The 25,427-nt window shown below is 41.4% G+C and overlaps 2 protein-coding genes across 10 annotated transcripts in view; both read right to left on the bottom strand.

The window, feature by feature from the left end:
• Positions 1-17,367, bottom strand: part of MPP4 (MAGUK p55 scaffold protein 4) — a 51,964-nt gene extending 34,597 nt beyond the window's left edge. The window contains exons 1-10 of one of the 7 annotated variants that reach the window (XM_064373160.1): positions 17,240-17,367; positions 15,292-15,458; positions 12,406-15,195; positions 11,447-11,568; positions 8,700-8,777; positions 5,862-5,942; positions 4,543-4,674; positions 3,778-3,859; positions 1,851-1,936; positions 246-317 (exon numbers count right to left, since the gene is read on the bottom strand). In XM_064373160.1, the coding sequence (XP_064229230.1) occupies positions 246-317; positions 1,851-1,936; positions 3,778-3,859; positions 4,543-4,674; positions 5,862-5,942; positions 8,700-8,777; positions 11,447-11,568; positions 12,406-12,484 (732 nt within the window). In that variant the 5' untranslated portion in view covers positions 12,485-15,195; positions 15,292-15,458; positions 17,240-17,367. The other 6 variants (XM_064373163.1, XM_064373161.1, XM_064373162.1 and 3 more) reach the window with 6 other exon arrangements.
• Positions 17,368-19,178: 1,811 nt separating this feature from the next.
• The window catches only part of ALS2 (alsin Rho guanine nucleotide exchange factor ALS2), an 81,931-nt gene continuing 75,682 nt past the window's right edge, over positions 19,179-25,427 (bottom strand). For all 3 annotated transcript variants that reach the window (XM_012446275.3, XM_012446278.3, XM_012446277.2), the window contains exons 29-34: positions 25,244-25,420; positions 23,924-23,969; positions 23,645-23,706; positions 22,975-23,124; positions 22,639-22,735; positions 19,179-20,504 (exon numbers count right to left, since the gene is read on the bottom strand). In XM_012446275.3, the coding sequence (XP_012301698.2) occupies positions 20,466-20,504; positions 22,639-22,735; positions 22,975-23,124; positions 23,645-23,706; positions 23,924-23,969; positions 25,244-25,420 (571 nt within the window). In that variant the 3' untranslated portion in view covers positions 19,179-20,465. The remainder of the gene's footprint in view (positions 20,505-22,638; positions 22,736-22,974; positions 23,125-23,644; positions 23,707-23,923; positions 23,970-25,243; positions 25,421-25,427) is intronic.

Here is a 25,427-nt window from a genome sequence, read left to right as displayed (position 1 = left end):
TCTTCTTTCTTTCTTTCTTTTTACCCAATTTAATGATACTCTGTTATAAGCAGTATCCCATCTTCTTGTGCTGTACTCATTTACTCATTTTTGCTTTTCAGATCATCAGTATTGAAAAATATCCAACACAGTCTTGAACCCACGTCCAACACAGTACAAAGGATAGGATTATTATGCATCATATTTAGTTGCTGTTACTTGGGGGATTTACTGTGTGTGAGACTGAAGGCTCGGTAAATTCTTACCATCTTCTGGCTATTCACAGGAGGGTCAGAGACTGGAACCACCTTGAACATGATGGTGCCTCGAGACATGGCCTGGAAAATGAGAGAGGAGAAAACATAACAGATCATGGAGCTATCGGGGTTACTGGGGCTCGGTAGACAGAGTTACAGTGGAATGTGTTCAGATCTAATGGTGACATTGCCCATGAGCCTTTCAAAGGGCTCTACAGCTAACTGTCACCATCCAGAAATGGAAATTAGGAAGCAATTTACCCTGCATCTGCCCTGCTGTGAGGCTCTGGGGTCACTGGTCTGCTAAAAGCCACGGGTCCACTCTGTGACTGAGGTGGCCCCTTCCAGGGACCACCCCTCCCCCACCAACTGCCACACTGCTAACAGAAACACCCCATCCAGCAAGGTTTTCTTCACACAGTCCCTGGGGAGACAGGATCTCTTTCTGACTTGCCCTCCTTATACCCTTACTCAGTAAGCATTTCCTGAATACCTATTTCTACACCAGATACTCCAGTCTGATGGGGAAGAAGAGGGGCTCCTAGGTTTTCTGGGAGAACTGACAAACCTTCCAAACTAATGGTGGAAATAGGGAGCTCTCAGACTGGGAGAAGGAAGAATTCCCCTGTTACATGCACTGTGACAGGCATTAAACAGCTAGAGATTAAGACCCTGTTTGTACTCAGGAATTCCATAATCCCACTGTCCTGGCAACATCACAGCTGGTACCAGGAGGGAGAAGCCATGGGTATGTGTGATTTCTAGTACTTCAAGCTTCCTTTGCAGCACCTTCTATACCACAGAGAATCTTGCAGCAGTGGTTCACGAAGTATTTAGGTGCTGGTCTCACAGTCGCTAAGTCAGTCTCTAAGTCACTGCTATGAAATCCTAGCAGGGACCCAGCTTGAGAACCACTGGTCTATCCACAATACCAAACAGTGATCAACCCAGTCCCCATACCTGGGCTGTGCATGGGGGAGGCGGGAGGGGCATGCTGCTATGGTTATTAACAGCTGAACTGCCATTCAGGGAATGGCTTGAAGGGCAGGAATAGGAACCTAAGAGAGAGCAAATGCTCTTTGATCAGGTTATCAATCCTTAGCTCCAACCACAAGGAACAGTGGCAGGATCACCAAGGATGTCCCCATCCCTATATGCTGCTGTCTGGTGACTCCTTTCTTCCCCCAAAGCTGCCATCGTGGAAGATGTTAAACATTTCAGCTGTAGAAAAGTGTTTGTGGGGGAAGGAGTGGTTTGCTCAGGTTCAGACTCTCCTACAAAGTCTCACTCTGTCCACCCCAGGCTCAGTTTCCAATCGAGCAACCCAGGTGATGAGGGAGCTGGGCTGAGGGCCCTCGCAGTCTTCCCGAGGCTGAAGCAGGAAGGAGCAGCTTGGGAAGGGAAGTTTCCCAGCCAGGACCAGAACTTCTCGGAGTAGAGGAGGGAGGTCAGCAAGCGACAGGGGTGACAGACAAGGTCTGGGAGCCTGGAGGGAGGAAGCTGCCGAGAGAACTCGAGTCCCTGGCACATCCCAGTGCACACACGTGGGCTTGATGGGCCCAGTTCAGCCTTCGCATTTCACCAAGACATGAACAAAAAGGCGAAAATATTTACCAGAATATGGATCACTTGTTCAGGGTCCAGTCCCTCAACTGAAACTCCGTTCACTTCCACCAGTTTGTCTCCAGCATACAGCAACCCTAAGCAGACAGTAGCACAAAACAAAGAAAGATACAAAGAAGTCGGAGAAAAATAGCGGCAGCTACCCCGACAGCTATTTAACAAACTCACTAACCGAAGCATGTTCTAAAAATGTTTAATTTAATGTAAGATAATAATAGAAGAGAAAACTGGTTATTTCAACTTACACCACCACCAGAAATGTGTGAGCAGTCCATTTTTCTACCTCATCACCAATACTTGGCATTGACTTATGGCAATATTTTTATTTTTGCTAACCTGATGTCATAAAATAGAACCAGAACACTGGTAAGAAAATAGCGCTAAAAACAAAGATGTCAGGGTCATAAGTAAATGACAGATCAAAAGGAAATGGGGTGGGTATTCTTCAAAAGAGAAAATGTGGAGAAACTTGGGGTTTAAGCTAAGACTTGAGAAATGTGAGGTAAAACAGTGGCGTTGTCAGATGGTTGAGAGAAGAAGCAGGATGACGCCATGGAACAGAAACCAAGGATGATAAAGAATTCAAGAAAGGTATCAATAGCATCAGATGTGGTCAAGAAGTAGAAATAAAACTGAGAAGGGGCCGGGTGTGGTGGCTCATGCCTGTAATCCTAGCATTTTGGGAGGCTGAGGTGGGTGGACCACTTGAGGCCAGAAGTTGGAGACCAGCCTGGCCAACATGACGAAACCCTGACTCTACTAAAAATACAAAAAAAAAAAAAAAAAAAAATTATCGTGGTTGGGGGTGGCACATGCCTGTAATCCCAGCTACTTGGGAGACTGAGGCGAGGAAATTGCTTGAACCCAGGAGGCGGAGGTTGCAATGAGCAGTGTGATTGCCCCACTGCACTCCAGCCTAGGTGACAGAGCGAGACTCTGTCTCAAAAAAAAAACAAAAAACCTGAGGAGGAAGAAAGGGCCAGTGGACTTAGCAACTATGAAATCCTTGGTATTTACAATAAGAATGTTGAGGTATAAAGCATGTGCCAGGTTTAGGGGTTCAGGGTAGTGAGAATGTACAGCAGGTATAGAATCACTCATTTCAGAAACACGACAGTAGCCAGGTGTAGTGGCTCACACCTGTGATCCCAACACTCTGGGAGACCAATGCAGGAGGACTGCTTGAGCCCAGGAGGTTGAGACCAGCCTGGGCAACATAGCAAGACCCTATCTCAACAAAAAACAGAAAATTTGGCTGGGCATGGTAATGTGCACCAGTGGTCCCAGCTACTGGGGGGCTGAGGTGGAAGGATCGCTTGAGCCCAGGAGGTTGAGGCTGCAGTGAGTCATGATTATACCACTGCACTCCAGGCTGAGTGACAGAGTGAGACCTTGTCTCAAAAAAAAAAAAAAAGTTTTAAAAAGGACAGCAGTGAAAGGATAAAAATCTGGTTAACTGGCAGAAAGTGTGAGTAAAAGACATTTCAAGATGGGAAAGAGCTATGTCTTTCTGAAAGTGGGACAAAGTGCAGAGAAAAAGTTGGAAATAGACCCAGGCACATCTGGACTTGAATTCTGCCTCAAACGGTACAACTTTGAGCAAGTTAGTTTCATCATCTCTTTGAGCCTCAGTTTCCTCATCTATAAAATGGCATGATAACACTTACCTTTGAGGTTGCCTTGAGAATGTAAACTGAGAGACTTTAATGTGGTACCTAGAATGGGAAGGACTCAGTGGAGAAGAGTAACATTTCTCTGGAATATTTGTTTCTTCTTTCTTTACTGCTTTATCCAAGCAATGGAACTTACTAAAGCCCTGACCCAAGTTAAGAAAGAGGGATTTCTCTGGAAAGAAACCTGAACAGTCAAGGGTTTCCTGTTTTTCTGGTAACACTTGATCCCTACTGCTCCAGCTTACCACTCCTCTCCGCCAGCCCACCATGGATGACCCTGGCCACCAAGATGTCTCCTGTCATCTCATGGCGCTTGATGGTGGCTCCCTGAAAAGAGAATAGACAAGATCCCTCTGTTACCTAATATGACCATTTTTCAGGTGGCTTCCCTCAATCAGTGCAGCTCTGGTCTTTCAAACAAGGCTATTCATGCCAACCAGGGACAGAGGGGCCACACGGTGCCCTGTGGCCTGTCAGCTGTAGCATGCCATCAAAAACGAAAGGCCGTTCAACTTTGGCTTCCTGTGGTGTCATCACAACTACATAGACATAAAATAATATTTAGATTCTTCCAAAGATGCAGAACCCCCCCTCGATTAGAACCTAATTAGAGAAACTGTTCTTAGAACATCAAATTAATGCCTTCCTCAGCTTCTCATTAATATTATAAGGAAACAGGCAAATGCATTGGAATTGAGTGAAATACACGCATAGGTCAGAAAGTCAAATATTAAAATCAAACAGATATGTCTTATGGCTCACAAAAAATGTCTTATAAATCTCACCTTGCTTTTCACAAAAGAAAAACAGCAGAAATCTTTCCTTAGCAAAAACACTATGACACGTAACATATTTGAAACCACAGGCAAAACTTGTGGAGTTTACAGCCGTTATTTTCACTGTATGTGTGATCGCAGGCAAGACTACTGCCCAAGTAACCATAGATAAAATTTGGTTCACAGTTAACGTAGGCATATCCTAAATAGAAAGATAAAAAGTGATTTCCTTACCAGGGGCTGTTGGTTTTTTACCAAACAAACAATCCTCATTGCTTCCTCACTCTCAGGGATGTTGTCTGGCAGTGGAGGGAGAAGGGGTTCAAAATCTTTCTGAGCTATCGTGTCATGGGCACTGAGCAAGGCCTGGGCACAGGGAAAGAAAAGGTGAGCAAACGTCATACATGAGTCACAGCCCTCTAGAAGATAGTGACTTAATACTAAGACACACAACCACAACAAACACCAATACAGCCATGCCAGACACAGTGCAGAGCGTTTTACAGGAATGAATTCAACCTTCACAATAATTCTATGAGGCAGGTACACTAATTGTCCTGAATTTGTAGATAAGGAAATAAGGCACAGAGAGGTAAAGCCATGCACAATACACTCTTTCATTTCTGCTAAAATGTATTATGACACAACGTTGTTATTTCCTGGCAGCCCGTGTGATCTGTGGTGCTCCTACGGAGAAATAACTTTTGTAATAATTTCCCTAATTAAGGTAGGATGAAGGGCAGTAATCAAAATATCTTACGATTTAATTTGTCAGTAACACCCAAGGGTTCATGTGGTACACAATGAGAAGTTGAGGATATGATCAAAGAGTTTCTTTGACTAGCCCACTAGGTTAAGTTTTTCATTCCATGGGGTGGGGAAGCTGTCCTTCTGCAGCCCTGACTGAGATTGGTAGACAGAATTTAGCTGGAATGCAGAAAATTCTCTAAGTAGTGTGTGCCATTGAGGATATTTGATGACTGATGGTTATGTTGTGAACTATAATTTTTGACTGTTAAATTTCAGCACTCCAAATGCAGACATTCTCTTAAGGTTCTAATTTATTGATAAATTGGTCTCAAATCTGTAAGTACCAAGAGATAGGTTTCTGTTCTACAATCAAATGTTCTTCATAGACCCTCTCACACAGATAATCATCATTATACTGTGTATTCCAAATACCTTCACACACGTTATCTAAAACTTAAAATAATCCCACTTTGGAAAGGAAACATGGAGCTATTCCTCTATAACTAGAATGTTCCCTGTTTGCTACCCAAGATTTTTAGATGGCAATAGCTTTGTAGAGGAAACAAGGCACCATGGAAAGTTCTGGACGCCTCCTCATAAACACAGCAGGATTGGCTGCATGATTGACAACACTGAGCTAGTCACATCTGAGTCCCACATATTTAAGTACAATCTGTTGGTCACTCATGTACAGTAATAGAACAAGTATTCAGAGAGAACGCTTTCCATCACACACATTTCTCCTTCCCAACTTTGTCTACGTGCCAGATGGGGACATCTTTTCTATCTTAGCAGGAACTTGCCTTAAAGTGTGGAGCCTGGAGTGTTTGTCTCAGCTCTTGGATCTCAGGGGAAGTAGGAGTTTCCCGTAACAACTCCACTACCTGGTTCATGGAAAAGCATACATTATAAAAATTAAAAAAAAATCTTTATCACCTACTTAACCTCACCCAGGCTCGATAACATATATACTGACTAACATGATACTGACCTTTAAAAAGCTATTATTGGAGCCTTCTTTTTCATCTTTAAAGCCAGAACCTACCATCCTTCTTTATTCATTAAAACTGCTACTTTACTATAGCAAATAGAATTCAAGATCTGAGATGTAGCTAAGCCCAATGCCCCAGCCTGGCACATAAGCATGGAGGATGTACCAATTTTGTAATAGCATATGAACCAAGGCACTTTTCTCCTGTGCCTCTTAAAACATAATAGCTGTTTGCTGATGTCAATGCTCTGCAGGCTTGTGAAGTTATATGAGTTTCTCTAGGAACGTACCTGGGGAACTCAGATAGCTTAATCCCATGGGATGCTCTATTCTTCAAATAGAAAATGGGAATAATAATTTCTACTTCAGAGTATCAGTTGATTAGCAATTTTAATGCTTGTTACAATAAAAAGTGCTAGGCAGAAAATAATTCTGATCTCTCTGCTGTGGTTTCTATGTAGACCTGCTTTCAGAGGATATAAGACCTTTCAGGACTTCAGTCAACCCCATTACATACAGCCAAAGGAAAACAAGCAGTTTACAAAGTTTTGCCTCCACTCACTGGGATTACAACTGAATAAAATATTATATGTGTGTTTTTCCTATGGACGACTGAGAACAATTTGAGTTGTTGATTACTGGAATTGAGAGCAGAGTTCTTTCTTTCTTTTTTGCTACTTCTCTTATTATGGTTTGGGCAATAAATAATAAAATGGATTATATTTATTCATTCATTCAGCAAATATTTATTGACCACTACTGTGTGCTGGGCAGTTTTAGGTGATGTGAAAACAGCAGTAAACAGGCAGACAAAAATCTCCATTCTCATGGAGTTTACGTTCTAGGGAGGGCACACACACAGCAAATGAAATATGTGAGTCAAATCGTTTTGCTTAATGGTGACAAGTGTTAAGGAAAATAAACCAGGAAAGGTGCCTAGGGAGTGCTAGGAGGGGCACAATTTTTGATAGGTGACCAGGAAAAGCCTTACTGAGAAGGCGGCATTCGAGTGGAGACTGGAAGGGGATGAGGGACACATCCTGTAGATACCTGGGCAGGGGCAGTGCTGACACAGGGAAATTCCCCAGGCAGAAGCTTGTTTTGTTTTTTTTTTGTTGGTTTGTTTTTTGTTTTTTTTGTGTGTGTGAGACAGAATCTCTGTCACCCAAACTGGAATGCAATGGTGTGATCTTAGCTCACTGCAATCTCCACCTCCTGGGTTCAGCGATTCTCATGTCTCAGCCTCTGGGATTACAGGCATGCACCACCACACCCAGCTAATTCTTTTATTGTGTGCGTATTTTTAGCAGAGATGGGGTTTTGCTATGTTGGCCAGGCTGGTCTTAAACTGCTGGGCTCAAGTGATTCGCCTGCCTCAGGTTCCCAAAGTGCCGGGATTATAGGCGTGAGCTACTGCACCTGGCCTGATGAATTTAAACAACAATGGGTCAATGTGGCTGGAGCAGAGTGAGTGGGGAAAGCGTTGAGTGTGAAGTCACACAGCTTGATTGTGTTCAGCTATGTAAGAACATAGGCACAGTGGCTCACACCTGTAATCCCAGCACTTTGGGAGGCCAAGGCAGGTGGATGGCTTAGGGTCAGGAGTTCGAGACCAGCCTGGCCAACATGGTGAAACCCCATCTCTACCCAAAATACAAAAATTAGCCATGGGTTCCCGTAGTCCTAGCTACTGAGGAGGCTGAGGCATGAGAATTGCTTGAACCCAGGAGGCAGAGGTTGCAGTGAGCTGAGATCATGCCACTGCACTCCAGTCCGGGCAACAGAGTAAGACTAGGTCTCCAAAAAAAAAAAAAAAAGAGACAACTTTGGTGTTTACTCTGAGACGGGAAGTCATTCGAAGGGTTTGAGTGTTAGTGAAAAAGTGAGATGATCTGACTTGCTTTCAAAGGGGATATCTTTGGTTGCTGAATTGAGAGTAGACTACACAGGAGCAAGAGTGGACACAGGAGACCAGGTAGGAGGCTATTTTGCAATTATCTATGTAAGAGATGATGATGATGGTATGGGGTTGTAAGATCCTGGATATATTTTGAAAGTAGAGCTGAGAGGATTTGCTGTCTGATTGGGTATGAGGTATCAGAGAAAGAGAGTCAAAATGACCTCAAAGATTCTGAGCTGGGCACTGCAAAAACAGAGGTTTCATTTCTGAGACAGAAAAGGCTGCCAGAAGAAGGGTGGGGATGACTGGTGGGTGGGGAAGATCGGGAGCTCAGTTTAGAACACGTGACCTTGGAGAAGTCCATTAGACACCCAAGTAAGATGGAGAAGAGGCAGTTGGATATTTGAAACTGGAATTTGGGGAAATCTCCAGGATCAAGATATAAATCTGAGAATTATTACTATAACATTACCCTGTTTATGTAGGCCAAATAGAGTGCAAGATTTAGGAAAAAAGAAAGAAATGCACACATGCTAAAAATGATGTAGGTGCCGGGCAGGGAGTGTTTTAATTTGGGGAGATATCCAGCCAATGTTCTTCCTTATAATAAAGTTCAATTAAAAACATTTATTAGGTGCATAATCGTTAATACGACTTTTCCTTAGAGACTTTCATTCATTTGAACTAGCAATTCGGGTAAAATGGCACCACATCAGACCTCTACTAGGCTGTGGATTAAAATCTCCTTACCTCATAGGATAATGCCTGTGCATGGGGTGTGGCAGGAACTAGTTTCTTTTCTTTAAATTCCTGAAGGCAGTCATAAATCTGCAGAAGGACAATGGAGGGGAAATTGACATTGATAATACGACTATTACCATTGTGGATTTAAGACTTTCAAAGTGAAGAAACAGCCCAGGTCACTGCACCAATAGCTGAACAGCATGGCGTGTGTTGGTGTTTAATAAGCTGTGTCTCTAGCTGCCAAAGAGAAATGAACTTGAATTTGGTGGCCTCGTGCTTCAAAGGCTTAATTATTGGGTGCCACGGGGAAATTGATCTTCCTCAAGCATTTCAGTAATAAAAAGAAATTCAAACTTTTACTCTTGTTAAACAGAGTGAGGGTAGGATATCCGGGCCGAAAACCAATGGGGATTTGTAGATGAAGCGTAAAGGGGCATCTTAAAGGAGGGGCCCTTTGGGACCAGACACCTGTGAGGACCCCTGTGTTGGTCACCTGCGCAGCACATGAGCTGCGTGGCTCTGAGCCACTGAAGGTTCTGAATAAGAGGTGGGCATGCTACATATGCTTCTCTGTACTCTGCTTTGCTCTTTGGGGCTGTTTCCCATTCATCTCCTAATTCTCCGGTACAAGTTCATTTTTTAACACTCTAACTTCATCTCTGCAGACCCTTGGGAATTTGTTTTTCCATACCAAGATCCAGGGTTGGGTTGAGAACACCAAAGCCTGCCTAGCTCTGCATTGCAGCCCTTGATCTTATTTTAGGAATTGAGTTTATCTTACAGATGAAGAAATAAAGCCCAAGGGGACAGCTCAGACCCCAGCCTTTTCTGTCCAGATCTGTGATGATGCTGCTTCCCTGCTCTATCTCAGGGCCCACACTCAGGTTTACCTGGAAGTGATGAAGGCTGATTGGATGACTCACCAAAGGCCTAGTAGTGGTGAGCAAGGGCAATGCCCACCATGAAACTAAAACTCCTATCTTAGCTGATCCTGTGGGATGATGCCTGATAGAAATCAGGTGTTTTAAAACAAGTGCTGTGAGTACTACTTTTTTCATGCCAAAGATGTTGCCACTTTTATTGTATAATATTAACATGCATTATAAGATAGACCACATTTCACACGTAAGTGAAGGAAATACCCACATCCCAAAAAAATAACTTCAAAAGGATCTTCCTTAATAATATTTGTTCAGAACAACAAAATTATAGTAGTAGCATCTACTAGAGAGTGGATGCTATTTTTCTAGATCTACTAGATGCTATTGTATAGTGCATGGAATTTTAGCCAAATTAAAAATAATAAACTTTATTTATTCTATTCTATTTATTTTGAGATGGAGCGTCTCTCTGATGCCCAGGCTGGAGTACAGTGGCTCAATCTCAGCTCACTGCAACCTCTGTCTCCCAGGTTCAAGTGATTCTCGTGCCTCAGCCTTCCGAGCAGCTGGGATTACAAGTACATGCCACTGCATCTGGCTAATTTTTTGTATTTTTTATAGAGGCGGGTGGATCATGAGGTCAGGAGTTCGAGACCAGCCTGACCAACATGGTGAAACCCCGTCTCTACTAAAAATACAAAAATCCGCTGGGTGTGGTGGCACACACCTGTAATTCCAGCTACTGGGGAGGCTGAGGCAGGAGAATTGGCTTTAACCTGGGAGGCGGAGGTTGCAGTGAGCTGAGATGGACCACTGCACTCCAGCTTGGGTGACAAAGTAAGACTCCATCTCCAAAAAAACAAAATAAAACAAAACAAAAATTAGCTGGACATGGTGGCACATTCCTGTAATCCCAGCTACTCAGCAGAATCGCTTGAACCCAGGAGGTGGAGGTTGCAGTGGCTTCCCTGAGAGAATGCTGTGGGTTTTTGGTCTCCAATCTCTTAAAGAATAAGTGGTGGGACCACTGCAGGTGCGCCGTATGCTCCTAAAAGTAAATATCGGACCCAAAAAGTGTTGCAGAAAGGTGATTTTATTTAGGTAGAGAAAAGAGAAGGAAAAGGAGAAGACTTCCACGAAGAGTGTGGAAGGGGATTCCAGAGGGGAAATCCCAGAGGGGAAAGGGAGCTCCCACCATGTGGGAGGGGATTTCAGAGAGCTGGAAATCCGGAGTGGGTGAAGGAGCAGGGGACTTTATCCTAGGAGAAATTCCCACCTTCTCAAGTTCCTCTGGCCAATGAAAGGAGTTCCTTTAAACTTCTGCTGGGGTGATTGACACTTAGTTTCTTCCCGCATACATAAACCGTTAAATCTCCCAGATGGAGAGAGATGGGAGGGGGCATGGCGCTGGGAAAGTTTTGCCCTTAAAACTACACCCCCTCGTGGACCCGGAAAGAGAACACTTTCCCTCAAGATCAGGCCACTGTACTCCAGCCTTGGCAACAGAGCGAGATCATGTCTTAAAAAAAAAAAAAAGGTAAAGTCTTTGGGAGGTGATAGGTCATCAGGGTTCTGCCCTCATAAATATGGAATTAATGCCCTTATACGAGAAACCTCAGAGACCTGGCTAGCCCCTGCCACTAAGTGAGAACACAGTTACCATTTATGAACCAGAGAGGGAGCCCTCAACAGACACTGAATCTGCTGGCGACTTGATTTTGCACTTTCTGGCCTCCTGAACTGTGAGATATCAATTTCTGTTGTTTATAAGCCATTCAGCTATCCAGCCTGAATGGACTAAGGCAGTGGTTTTCTATAAACTCCCCACAACCCCTTCAGCAAGCAAAGGCTTCCAAGCAAAAAAGCACTCACCTTTAGCAGAGCCTGCAGCCACGGCGAGTGGAGGAGATCGTACAAGAGACATACTCCATTCACGTCCCGGCTGTAGAACAGACTCAGCTCTTGCAGCACAAGCCTCAGGATCTGGGAGAGGCCTAGGAAAGGAAGAGAGCAGAGATGGGGTGGCAGGTGTGGGTGTAACTGTGAAAGGCAGCTCGGAAAGGCATGCCGTGGGCTCTCACGAGGATTGGAAATGACACTGGATTTCAGGCCAAAAGATCGGGCTTCAAGCCCTGTTCCATCTCTTACTTTGTGAACGTCACAAAGTCACATAACTATCCAAAACCCAGTTTCTTTGCCCAAGATGAGAAGGTGCTAGCTTTGTCATAGTGTCGTTCTTAATATTAGGTAAAATAATGGATCATGATGTGCAGATGTAGAATGTCATGAAAGGAAATGATTGCTTTCCCCTCCCTCATCTTACCAGCCTGTCGTTTATCCCAAAATTCTCTAGTTGTGTTCTATATCCTCTTTCTCTAACTCAAACATGAGTCATTTCTTCCTCTCAAAAAATTCTTATTGAGAGTCATACTGAAAAATGCTAACTCCCAATAGATCTTTAATGCAAATCTCAGTATTCTCCTGATTAAAGGGTCTAAACAGATTTCAGTAAATATTCTATTTTTTTTACAGTATTTTCATAGTGTTGGAGTGATATTTTAAATGTGAACAACTTTAGAAATTCTAAGTTTTACATAAAAATTGTTGGGTAAAGGAAAACAAGTTTTTGAATCCACCATGTCAATTTATTTCCTTCCTGTCTTCAACTTTGCTCTTAAAGTTATCACTGGAAAGGCAGTCATGCAACCAAAAGTGTACAGATCCTTATAGGAGTCACAGTAAATCTGTCCGAATTTCTGCCTATTCATTTGATCACATGTCAGAGGTGCTGTTACTTTCTGGTCTAGAAAAGGAACCCTGGTGGCACATACCATTCTGCGGATTGGTGGTGGCAGAAAGCTTCATGTCCTTCTTGTCTGGTGGATCTGCTCCTTTGTCTGACTGTATCATCCTCCCTGCTGGAGCTTCCAAAAGGAATTCAGGACTAGGAAGCGGGTCAATAAATGGCACACAGCTCACTCAGCCACGCTGGCCACCAGCTCTCAGCACGCTGGAATATATTTTCAACAGCATTTCCTGAGTAAGCCAGGCCCTGTGCTACACACTGGGATACACATCCAACGAAACACGGTCTTCCCTTGTGGCACCTACTCTTAACCTTATCACCAGTGGTGTCAAAGAGAAAACTACTGTTGCATAAAATGCTCCCCCTAACTCCATGTTTTAAATGTTTTTTTAACCTTTGAGAAGAATTGATTTCCTGGAAACCACCCCCACCCACTTTTTAAAAAATAAATGACAAATACTGTGTTTATTTATCTTTTACCTCTTTACCCAGTTGACTTTACCCGTCATTAGAGCTGAGAAGAATCTTCCATGGCCCAGCTCCACTCAGGTGCCCCATTTCCTCTCATCTCACCTTATAGTTCTTCATAGAAGAACTAGCTGGTCTGGTCGTAATTGCAAGAATTATGGGTTATTACCAAGGCACAGTCTTAGAATTTAGATACAACACTGTAATTATCTGTTTGTTTTAGTTTTCCTTCCTAGAGTGCTTTCCTTGCTCAATTCCATAATCTGTCTTGATTCTAGACAGTTTCTTTTTCCTTTCTTTCTTTTTTTTTTTTTGAGACAGGGTCTCCTCACTCTGTTGCTCAGGCTGGAGTGCAGTGGCATGAACATGACTCGTGATCATGCACCCTCCACCCTAGGTTCAAACGATCCTCCCACCTCAGCCACCCGTGTATCTGGGACCACAGGCATGTCCCACCACACCGGGTAATTTTTAACTTTTTGTAGATAGGATCTCACCATGTTGTTCAGGCTGGTCTCCAACTTCTGGGCTCAAGCAGTCTTCCCACCTTGGCTTCTCTGAGTGCTGGGATTATAGGTGTGAGCCATCGCACCTGGCCTACACAGTTTTCTTAACCCTATCAGGTTTAATCTCAGTCTTTAAAAACTGGTATGTAAGATGACATGGAAAGGAAAATGATTGCTTTCTCCTCTCCCATTTTACCAGCCTGTCATTTATCCCACAATTATCTAGTTGTGTTCTATATACTCTTTCTCTAACTCAAACATAAGAGTCATTTCATTAAAAACTAGTTTGAAATGCTTAACGTTTATTTTTGATATTGCTTTAGGTAGATTTAGTTTCAAGAAGTAGAAACCCAAAGTAATTTTGGCTTAGCAGAGTAGTTTATATCTTGTTCATGTGAAAGTTCAGAGTCAGAGAGAATCCAGGGCTAATGGGGCAGCCTTACTCCCTGAAGTCCTCAGGGAATAGGTTCCTTCCGACTCACTGCTCTGCCACCCTAGGATGTAGGATGGTTCTCATCTACCTGCTCCAAGGTGGCAGCTGCAGCTCCGGGCATCACGTCTACATTTCAGCCAGCAGGATAGGGATTAAGAAAACATGGGCAAAGGAAACATGCCTACCGCTCTTTAAGCAAAGTTGCCCTACACAATGAAGAATTGCCTCATACCCTGTATAATTTTCAAATGTCCCACTGAACTTTCATGTCACTGAAAAGCAAACAAACCTGTAGTTATCTGAATCTAGACACTAACTTTTCTTTAAACACAAGACACTTTTACACAGGTTTAATACACAATGCAAGGATCTGAATCTAGACACCTTCTTTACATATAAACACAAGACACTTTTGCACAGGTTTAATACACAATGCAGAGTAGGGTATTGAGGCAGGGAAGGGGGAAAAGCCAGTAATAGGCTGCTGTCAAGAAGTAACCACTGTGGGCAACTGGAGCTTAATCCCATGGGAGAACACAGGCCAAGGGAGTGAGGGTATTTATACACCAATGGCAACAGGAGGGTTTTTATACACCAATGGCAACCTTGGTGTATAAACACCTTCACTCCCTTGGCCCCTGAGAGCCAACAGGTTGAGACCTCTTCCCGAGAGCACTATTTCTGGCTCTTCCAGCATTCAACATGTATACCTTCAGATAGCAAGTGGAGGGGCTGGCAGATGGAGTGGGCCCAGCGTGTGCCAAAATGGTAAGGACTAAGGAGCGTGGGCAGGGACCAACAACATTCTTATAGTAGGACAATAAATAATAAATTACGAGTTTTGTTATAAAAGGAATATTTCAAATTAGTTGTTAAAGACTAGAGTATTGAATCTGATAGGATTGAGAACCACTGTCTAGAACCTAGACAGATTGTGAGTTGAAGCCAGGAAGTCTATCTAAAAGAAGAAAATATCATGATTATTTTGTCTCTAAATTCTAAGGCAGTGAGAAAGCTGTTGCAGCATTTTAGACAACTTTCCCGTACATGCACATTCCTTTCCAGTCACCCCGAAGTCTTCTAGTTTGCTAAGTCCTACCAAAGCTTGACATCGTTACGCTTTTTGACTTACCTCCCACCATCCACCCTGCCCACTTGCAATTGAGTCAGATTAAACCACGCATTTTCCTCTGTTCTGCGTTTTTGCCTCTCTTGAATCATTAAGCATCACAGTTGCATATATGACTCACCTTCCTCCCTGGAGGGGAGCACTTCCAGGGTAAGAAATTGAAATGGGAGATGGAGTGCCTGCCAGACAGCTGACAAAAGTCAGAGCAGACAGATGAGGCTGACACTCAGGCTGACTCTTACAGTTGATTCCCCGCCAGCATCTCACAAATCACACGTCCTTGACAAAGCAGTGCAGATTAAACAAGCCAGTTGTTTACACATCATAAGGTGGACCACAGTCAATGCCCAGAGGTTCATGCTGAGATAGACCTACCCCTTCAGCAGTTGAGGGCATGCACTAAAGACTGCAGATTTCTGAGATGAATTTATTGTGAGGGAGCTTTACAGATGGACTATGCTTCGTAGATAGGCGGTGGTTTCTTGAGTGAATGCAATGGTTAAAATAGCTTCTAATAAATCCAGAGCCAACTTCAGGGCTACCTAGATAATGAATTCATATATTCTAAAAAGCTCATTTTGACCCAAAGTTTCTCAGCCACAGAGGCAAAAACAGTAATTACAGTAATCTACAACTTACATAAATTCTAAAAATTGTGTTTGCCTGGTCATCTTCAGGTTTCTGTGACAAATTTACTGTGGACTGAATGTTGCCTCCGCACCCCCAATTCATATGTTGAAACTCTAATCCCCAGTGTTGAGGGTATTTGAAGATGGGGCTTTTGGGAGATAACCAGGTTTAGTTAAGGTCATAAGGGTAGCGCCCTCAGGATGTCATTAGTGTCTGTGTAAGAGCCATCAGAGCTCGTGTGTTCTCTCTCTTCCTGACAACTGAGGGTACAGGGAGAATGCGGCCATCCGAAAGCCAAGAAGAGAACCCTCACAGGAACCCAACCATGCTGGCACCTGGATCTTCAACTTCCAGCCTCCAGAACTCTATGAGAAAATACATTTCTGTTGTTTAAGCCACTGTCTATGGTATTTTATTTTGGCAGCCAATGCTAAGACAAAACTCATAGAAAGAAACTTCCAGAAAATGATTTTCCCTCCCTCCAGGTAGCTAAGAAAACAGTTGCAACTTATTGTCCTCATTTTCCCAGTTTTCCTATCCATTGGTTCACTGAGTCTCCTGCAGGTGGAAGGTCTGCAGAGGGCCTGAGGAGCAGAGAAGTTGCTTATTTTGTTCATGCTGCAGCTTTACCTGAAACAGTGCTTGGGCCATAGCAAGCACTCGGTATGTTCAGTTGTTCTTGGGGAGGGGTAGAACAAGGAGGGGCCAAGACCCGGAAGTAAAAGACTGGTACCTCCCTCAAGGCACTGGCCGGCAGGCAGCTGGGACTTCAGTCCTGAGGTGGGAGGCAGCTGAACTCCAGACGCCGTTGCCCTCCCTCCCTTTCCTCCCTGACCTAGTATCCTGACTTAAACCTCTTTCCCTAACAAACTTTAAAATTGGGGGCAGAAGGGGATCTTAGAGATCATCAAATGCAACACCTTTGTTTCACAGATACGGAATCTGACATTCAAAGAGGTATTCAGTAGAGTTAACGTAGTAAAATCAAGTTTTCCTCTTTCGTTTCCTTAGTCCTGAAAGATGCTAATGCCTGGCAAGACTTGCCTTCCTTTCCATGACTTCTCTACCACATTTGTCAGTTGAAATTTATCTATTTCTGTTATCTTGAGAGTGGGAATTCTCGATTGAGATTGCAAATAAGAAAGCACCCCACTACGTGCAATTCTAGGCTCAGTAAACCAGAAAGGATGGCCAGTTCTTGGCTCAGAAGATGCATTAGTGTGACTGACTCCTAAGGAATTTGTCCTAAATATTATTTTAAAAACCAGTATGTCCATTAGCTTTTTAAAATGTACTACTAAATGCCACAACCCGTACCCTTATTATGCTTTTCAAAATAATGCTTTTTACTAGACAAACCCTAAAAAAGCACTTGAAAACTTAATGATGAGAAACGGCCCTTACAAAAACAGCTGGCTTCCTGTGTCCAAATGCTGCTGATTAGGACCAGGGCAAATACCCAATTATACTCAATCTTTCTGACAACCATTATTCCATACTTAAGAAATGGCTTCTCAAAGCAAAACCTGCTGTTTCAAACTCATAAAATTCCCCATATAATTTGAGTTACAATAAAACTAAGCCATTTGAGTTAGATTACCCAGACTTATATTTTACCTATTAAAAACTGACAGGTAAGCTAGGCAGTTATGGGATACATCTTCTGGTAACTGAGGATTTCAAGGTCTCTTACCTGCAAGACTGTAAACATGCAATGTTGCTCCTATCCAGACAAAAGCTTTAGTGGAAGATACTACTGGCCTGTTAGCTGCCAAAGTCACCTCACTGCTCTCGATAAAATCTCTGCACATCCTCTTTGATTTAATCCATAGATGCCTAACCCAGCCTAACAACTAAATTACTCACAAGCCTTTCCTGCCACAAATCTTCTTACGTATTCCTTGTACTGAAGTCTAATTTATAATTTTCAGTCTATATTCTAGTATTTTCTCTCAAATTGCCAACACATGGTTAACAGCAGAAAACATGAATATTTTTGTTGACTATTTCAAGATGACAGACATTCCACAACAGAAGACAGCATTTTTAATGAAAGAAAAAAATATGGCACAACCAGAAATCAAGCTAATAACCTACTAACCTTATTAAATCTCTCATGTAATGGTGAGAAAACAACAGAAGACTCTTCAGCTAATAATAGAAGCCAATCAAAAACAGTACCTTCCAGTCAATCCCCTCCTGAACTTAATAAATAGCCTGTTTTCTACCTCAGATAGGAGCTACTTCTTTATCTGAAAACTTGATATTGTAGGGAGTGGTCAGTGGGAAGAGCATTTGGAAGGGGGTATCACAGAAAGGAGATGAAGGGTACCGCTGACAGCAAGGCAAAAGGTAGAGACCAAATGGCAATTATCAGAGGGTCATCAGCTTTTCTATCCCACATTAAACCATGACTTCTTATCTGTCACAGATGAAAACACAAGCTGGGAATGTGATGCATTTGTGAGTGTTTGAAGTACAGCATATTTTGTGAAAAGCACTTGATATTTTAATAAGACTTTCACTTTTACGAACTTTCAATGCATAACCAGCTATGAAATGACATCTCTGGCAGCTATAGTGGCAAAAAACACTGAACTTAGAAGGTAGGTAAGTTCTAGCCTGGAGTCCCGGCTCTGACAGTGAACAAATCTTGGCCACTGCTTGTCTGAAAAACGGGGAGAAATGGGGATAACACCTGCGTCCTTGGGCTGCTGTGAGCATTCGTCATGCACGTGAATGATCATCGTGAACTGCTGCAGGAGTGCCGGGGACTTCTATTTGCAGACATTGGCCTGGAGATTTAGGGATTTTCTCCAAGACACTTCAAAACTTACCATTTTAATATGCTGTCTGAAAAGCATAAAGTAGGAAGAATCCGAAGTAACTGAACGGTTTCATTCAAGACTCCAGTAAAAGGATGAATGGTGACATGGCTTTTCTTAGAACTGAGACAGCTTATCATCATTGGAAAATTTCTCAGTGGGTTAATTTGCTTCAAATAAAGTTTTTGTTTGTCCATTTCCACATATTATCCACCCCGCTTCCCAGTCAGATATTTGGTAAATTTGTCTTTGCCGGCCAAATGTGATTGTTTATGTGTTTGTTCAGAAACTCAAAACAATCTCCAATGTAAATGCAAAGTATTTCACATAAACGAATCTTTAAGGGTTGGTCCCCTTCCAACAACGGATAGGCACATTCTGGGAGAGAAAGCAAAAAGATGGAAAGGCCTCTTGAGAAAACAAGACAACTGGGAGATAATTAATACCTAGTATTTCTAACCAGAATTTTAAAGCCTCACCTTCCTTGAATCTGTTTAGGAGGAAAAAAAATAACGAGTAACTATCAAAACATGCTTTTTATTCAAAGAAATAGTAGATTTCTTTTGAGAACATTGTCCTTGGATTTCTGGGATCACAAAGTTAATTTGCTCTTTGCTAGAAAGGGTGCTATAACTATTGGCTTATGTTTATTTTAAAGAGAGAGATTTCTAAAACCTCAGAGGGACTTCTGAGGCCAGTACGTAGAGGCATGGATTACGACGTGGGCTACAGAAATACTAAGTCTGGGTTTCCTTTCATTTTTTAGGCTGCCCTGTTCATTTCTTCCACAATCATAAAACAACCACATAAAGATGAATGTCTTTTATTATGAAAATTGCTGTTACATTACAGCCAACATTCCAAAACAGTATTTTAATAAACATTTGTCTTGATTATAAAGTAGAGCAAAAACCATGATCCTTTTTCAAAAGTAATTAACATCTTCAGAGTCACTTCACATAAATCAGGACACTCCATATGCTCACCATGGTGTAGGAGATGAGATGAGGAAGAGCACCTATGTTATTCAAAACAGCTTCTAGTGTTACTCATACAGTAAAACCAACAACTTACAATGGGGCATTTTTTAAAAAAAGCAAAACACTGAAATGTTGAGGCGCCACAATACTTTTGAGATGGAAAAAGCCAAAGCTTGTTTCCTTTGCCTTCCCATCCTGAGTTCAGTGCGAGGTATAGGGAAGAACACCACCAGGTTGGGGATCAAAGCAGTTTTTTGCTTATTTCCCAACTGTTAGTCCTGCTCCAAACACAGCCTACATGCAAAACCTCCTCAGGCTGTCATTCACAGGCCTTGGAATACAGCGTTTGCACATGGACAAATGAGGTTTCTAGCAGCTCAGAGTCGGTGTCTGAATTCCAGTGCATTCATTCTCTGCAGCGTGATAAAGAAACCAGAAACAAAATTCCTACGTTATTTTTAGTGAAGAGGCAGAAGACTCCTATTTGGATGCATTCCACATTCTGGGGACAGGATGTGGTAGTTTTGCACAGAACCTCTCCCATCAAGAAAAAGCTTAGAAAAAGTTTAAACTGCAGTTTAAAAGTTCCTTTTTCCCTTCCTCCGGCAAAGAAGCATGATGCACACATGCTTGGAAGGATTGAGGAAGGCAGAGTGTGGCCACTATAGTTTCAAGTACGATCTGGTTCTTGCAACAGGATCGGGGTAACTGCAGGTGGATTCAGGCAAACCAGAAATTCAAAAATTCTTTAATATAAGAAGGTCTCCTGGAAACTTTTCTTACAACTTCATGTAGCAGACATACCCTTTACTGTAGGAAGGAATATCCTCTTCCTTTTTCAAATAGTAGATGAATGGTATTTTTGGAACTTAACATAGGCCAAGAACTGGTTTAATCTGATTTTTTACCTCCTTTTCAATCCTCCCTTTAAACTATATAGTCCTTTTTTTCTGGGCTCAGGGTTTTTATTATTAGTAAGGCTCATTTTAACAACCTAAATAACAAAAAGTCCTTTCCAATTTCAACACTGTTCTTTTTTGCCACTACAGGAAGACTCCAGATGGTGTTATAACATTCTGTAGCAGATAATCCAGTTTTCAAGCTGTTATGCAGCCTAGTTAAGCTTCTCACGCTGAATCTGGTAGTAACATGCCTGGAAAAAAAGTTCAAAACAATTTCAAATTTACTTTTAAAGAAATTACATAAAGAGAGCAATGCATATGGGACTAAAGAAACAAAACCCTTTATGAATACATTCAGTTGATGCCCAACAGATTCAGTTGATTTTACTCTTCCTTGTTGCCTTCTGGTTCCCCTATCTAGTGGCTATCTTTTGCCTACTTGTAATTAGTATAGACAAAATTTTTTCATTTCCCCTCTAATTCTAAAACAAACAAAAAAGTTTTTTTATAAGCTATCTAATATTCTTCACCAAGTAGAGACACCATAATTTGCCATTATTGATTGGACGTTAGAATATACCGATCATTAAAAGGTACAACTCTAATTAGAATCACCCAGTATGATTAATAAATACACAGATTAAGCATCATTGCAGACCTGATGAGTCATAACTTCCAGGACTGCATTTTTAAGAAGCACCCTGAATATGTTTCCAGGTATGGGAATTACTCATACCTCAATGAATAGTACATCCAGATAACATGTAATTTTTCCATTCTTTAATTTCTTAGGATAAATTCCCAGGGGCAAAACCACTGAGTCAAACTCCACATTTTTTGATGTTGTTGATATCTATGTTAATAACAATTGCTTCCCAAAAGGGTAATGGCTGCTTACCCCATTATCAGCAATGTGGGAATAATAATGACTTCACTATAACCCCACCTGTAATTTTAAAACATTTTTGCTAATTTAGCAACACAAAATGGTACCTTACTTAAATCTTCAGTACTATGATTTTCAGTGAGGTTGAGTATTTATTTTTCTGCATGTGAACTTACTAGTTCAATTTCTTCTTTGGTGATCTGTTTAGAGATACTTTTCATACAATGTAAACACTAATGTCATCTGTGGCCAATATTTTCCCCAGTTTCTCCCCTTTTTCAGTTGATTTAATAGAAGTGTTAATGGTAGGCTGGGCACAGTGGCTCATGCCTGTAATCCCAGCACTTTGAGAGGCTGAGGCAGGTGGATCATCTGAGGTCAAGGGTTAGAGACCAGCCTGGCCAACCTGGTGAAATCCCAACTCTGCTAAAAATACAAAAATTAGCCGGGCACAGTGGCAGGCACTTGTAATCCCAACTACTCAGGATGCTGAGGCAGGAGAATCACTTGAACCTGGGAAGTGGAGGTTGCAGTGAGCCAAGATTGTGCCACTGTACTCCAGCCTGGGCGACAGAGTGAGACTCTATCTCAAAAAAAAAAAGTGTTAATGATATTTTAGTTGAAAAGTATAAAAAATGAACCCATGTCAGAAACCTGACATTCTATTCTTTCTAACATCAAAACCTGTCTATTCTTTCTCCATTTGTTAAATAATTCCTCTTTTCCATTTTTGTGTTTGATGTTTCCACTTTCGTGTGAAGTTTTTATTATGATAGTGTTTACATGGGAGCTATCCCTTCTATTTAGGTATCTGTCTATTCCTGTGACAGTCACATACTATTTTATCTTCATATTATAATTTTACAAACTTTACTAACTAGAAGGTTAGGTCTATTCTTTCTCTTTTTTTCACAAGTGTTTTTGCACTTTCTATCTGCTGTTCTTTCTATAAACTTTAGAGCAATTCTTCCATATTCCAAGAAAAATCAAGGTGGGAAACAAATGACTTCTAACAATCTCTCCAGGCCACCCAGCTCGAAGAAGTTCATTTGTAATCTATTGGTTACAGCAGATTACAAGGGAAAGAAAGAAGATGGAATTCAAATACATTATTTGCATACAGGCTTCTGTGTTTTACCCTTGTTCCAATAAATAGCTCTCCTGTTGGAAACTTTCTTGGACACTAAGAATCCTTTCTGTTTCTTTTTTAGAGTTACAATTCTTTATATAAATGTAAGCATTTATAACAGTTTGAATGATCAATTTACAAGGAGAATTAGATAATGAAGAATTTGCTTTAGTATTTTGAGGAACAGCTGGCTTATCCTACTTTAATGTACCATAACATGTTTTAAAGTATAGAACAAAATGTGTTCTAAAGGTATTTAAGGTTTGCATTAAACTTTAATACAAAAAAAAAGTGGTTAATGACATTTATAATATGGTAAATGAAGGACAGATATGAAGATGGGAATGTATTAGGTAATAACTACACTTACCTTCAAAGTGGTGAACATTATACCCTGTTCCCCATGCTGAAGATAGGGGTCCATCAGATCCTCAATGAGGTGTACCTCAGAGCCTAAATTCCTAATCCTGCCCCAAAGAGAAAAAGATGCTGAGTTATTTTCATTTACATGTCCATTCTCCTTCTGAATCTAGCTGATGGGAAAAAGAAAGAACAGCTCGACAAAAAGGTAATGGCACAGTGGAATGCGTTTATTGATTTCTTTTTCTAGTGGAAGAGCATACTCCTGCCATCAGTTCAGAAAATGTAAGCAGCAGACTTTTAATAATAACGACTCACTAATAATAAAGTCAGAAAACACTGTTACCTGGCCCGTAGCACCACATATAAGAAAACAGGAAATAAGTCATCCATGGACCACAAGAAGTCTTCCTGGAGTGATGCCAGGACACTCTGCGAGATCTCCTCAAAAGCCTGCTGGATGACCTTAAGTTTGTCTGATGGGGTAAATGTTGTGCTGTTATAGAAACAATGACAAAAAGATATCCTATAATTTTCTTAATAAAGCCATTTGATCATGCTTTTTGACAATATCCCCTGCTAGGGTTCACATGCCTTAACCTGGACACTTAGGCATTATGAGTCGCTGGTAAGAATGACTTTGTACTCCCATGGTGCTATGAGAAAAGAAGCCTCCAACAATATGACTCACATATTGTTTCCTTTTACCCATGTGAAATCTCTTTCTCCTAATATATGCTCTTTTCTGAATGAGAAACTTGGTTAATTTCCAATTGGGTAAAGATGTGATCATATGGATAAATTTCTGGATAGGCTCTCCACTACTTTTGAAAATGCGAGGTCATTTTAGAGTAAAAGATAACCCAAGGGTTTCAAAAGAGTTTTTCTGATTTCCAGGTTGAGTTTGACACTAACAGCATACAGAGTGCGGATGGTTAAGGCTTAGATAAAGATAAGATCTTAATAGGCCAAGCACTACTTGGATTTGTGTGGCTTTTCAACAAATCAGAGATTACCTGATCTGCTGCAGACATTCTACTGCTGAGGCAAAACAAGCATCTTTCGTGGTTGGCAAAACCTGCAAAAAAGAGAGTGAAGGTCAAGGAGGAAAACTATCTTCTGCAACAATAACAAAAATAAACGATATCGATGTCAGAGTGCAGGTCTTTGGTGAATAACTGATGCAAACACAAGCTTGGATACTGTTCTATCAAAGTAAAATGAAAGTTTTGCTATCTCAAATCCTTGCCGTTACAGAAAAGCATATTTGCTCAGGAAACAAAAATCTACTATACCTTTTTACTCTCTCCAAGGATTGACAAGGTTGCTGGCCAAAATTTCCTATAATGGAATCCATAAATTGTTAATACAAGTTGTTACTTATGGTAGACAAAATTTCCATAAAAATACTTGACAGCTATATTGGCTTCCCTGTCCCCATTAAAAAGAACAATTTCACAGTAGGTTAAATTTTAATAAACATTCCAGATTTAAGAGTTTTTATCATCTGCCTAATGGATTAGTCATTCTAAACCCCAATAGCCATACACATTACAGATATTACCAAATATATTTCCTTCACTTAGTTTTATCTCATTTCTACTACTGAATTATTCCACTGAAAACAATTAAAGGACAAAAATACAAAAATTAGCTGGGCATGTTGACACAGGCCTGTAATCCCAGCTACTTGGGAGGCTGAGGCACAAGAATCACTTGAACCCGGGAGGCAGAGGTTGCAGTAAGCCAAGACAGTGCCACTGCACTCCAGCCTGGGCAACAAAGCAAGACTCCATCTCAAAAACAAAAACAAAAAACAAAACAAAACAGTTGAGGCTTATTCACTTTTCTCAATAGCACAAATAAATAATGATTGGGGAGGTGGAATCAGCTTTATCACTGCACTAGAAAGAAAATATAATCATTTAGTATTCCCTGGATAACAAGCAATAATGCCTTCTAATAAAAACAGCAGGGCTGGGCACAGTGGCTCATACCGAAAATCCCAGCACTCTGAGAGGTTGAGGCGAGCAGATCACTTGAGGCCAAGAGTTCGAGACCAGCCTGGCCAACATGGCAAAACTCTATCTATACTAAAAATACAAAAATGAGCTGAGCATGGTGGTGCACGCCTGTAATCCCAGCTACCTGGGAGGCTGGGGCATGAGAATTGCTTGAACCTGGCAGGTGGAGATTGCACCACTGCACTCCCGTCTGCAAGACAGAGCAAGACTCTGTTTCAAAAAAAGCACTTCAAAAATTTTAACTTAAAAATTGCAAATGGGAAGGAAGGGGAGAAAAGAAGAGAAGGAAGAATGCCAAAGATATGTATTCTGCTCTTAAGAACTATAAAACACCAGGCAAGATAGCTCACACTTACTTTATAAATATATATGAAAACATAAGAATAAAAAACACATTCCAAAGAATCAGGTTTCATACTCACCCCTAAATATTCTCAGAAATACAGATTATTAACTATCACTATTTTGTTAAATAAGACATATGCAAAAATGTAAATAACTGCAAGCCATATATATAATTAGATATCAAAGTGCCAAGTTTCCAATAATGCAGTTTTGCATTTTAAATTAAAACCATTTGGTTGTGCTTACCTCTGCACCCCAAGAAACCCCAGGAGAGCAATATCTGGCTGCTTATTTAGTCGAAGAACACATTCCCAGTAAATGTCTTCCTCCCGATCATTATCCAAAGCATAAAGCATAAACAGTGGTGGGTAAAGCCGAGGTAGCAGCACAGGCAGCAATAATCCAGAGCTCGTTACTACATAACTACAAA

This window comes from Aotus nancymaae, unplaced genomic scaffold, assembly GCF_030222135.1.
Source record: "Aotus nancymaae isolate 86718 unplaced genomic scaffold, 86718_ANA_hifiasm-v0.15.2.pri h1tg000008l, whole genome shotgun sequence".
NCBI classification, from domain to species: Eukaryota; Metazoa; Chordata; class Mammalia; order Primates; family Aotidae; genus Aotus; species Aotus nancymaae.
This window is presented reverse-complemented; position numbering and strand designations above follow the sequence as displayed.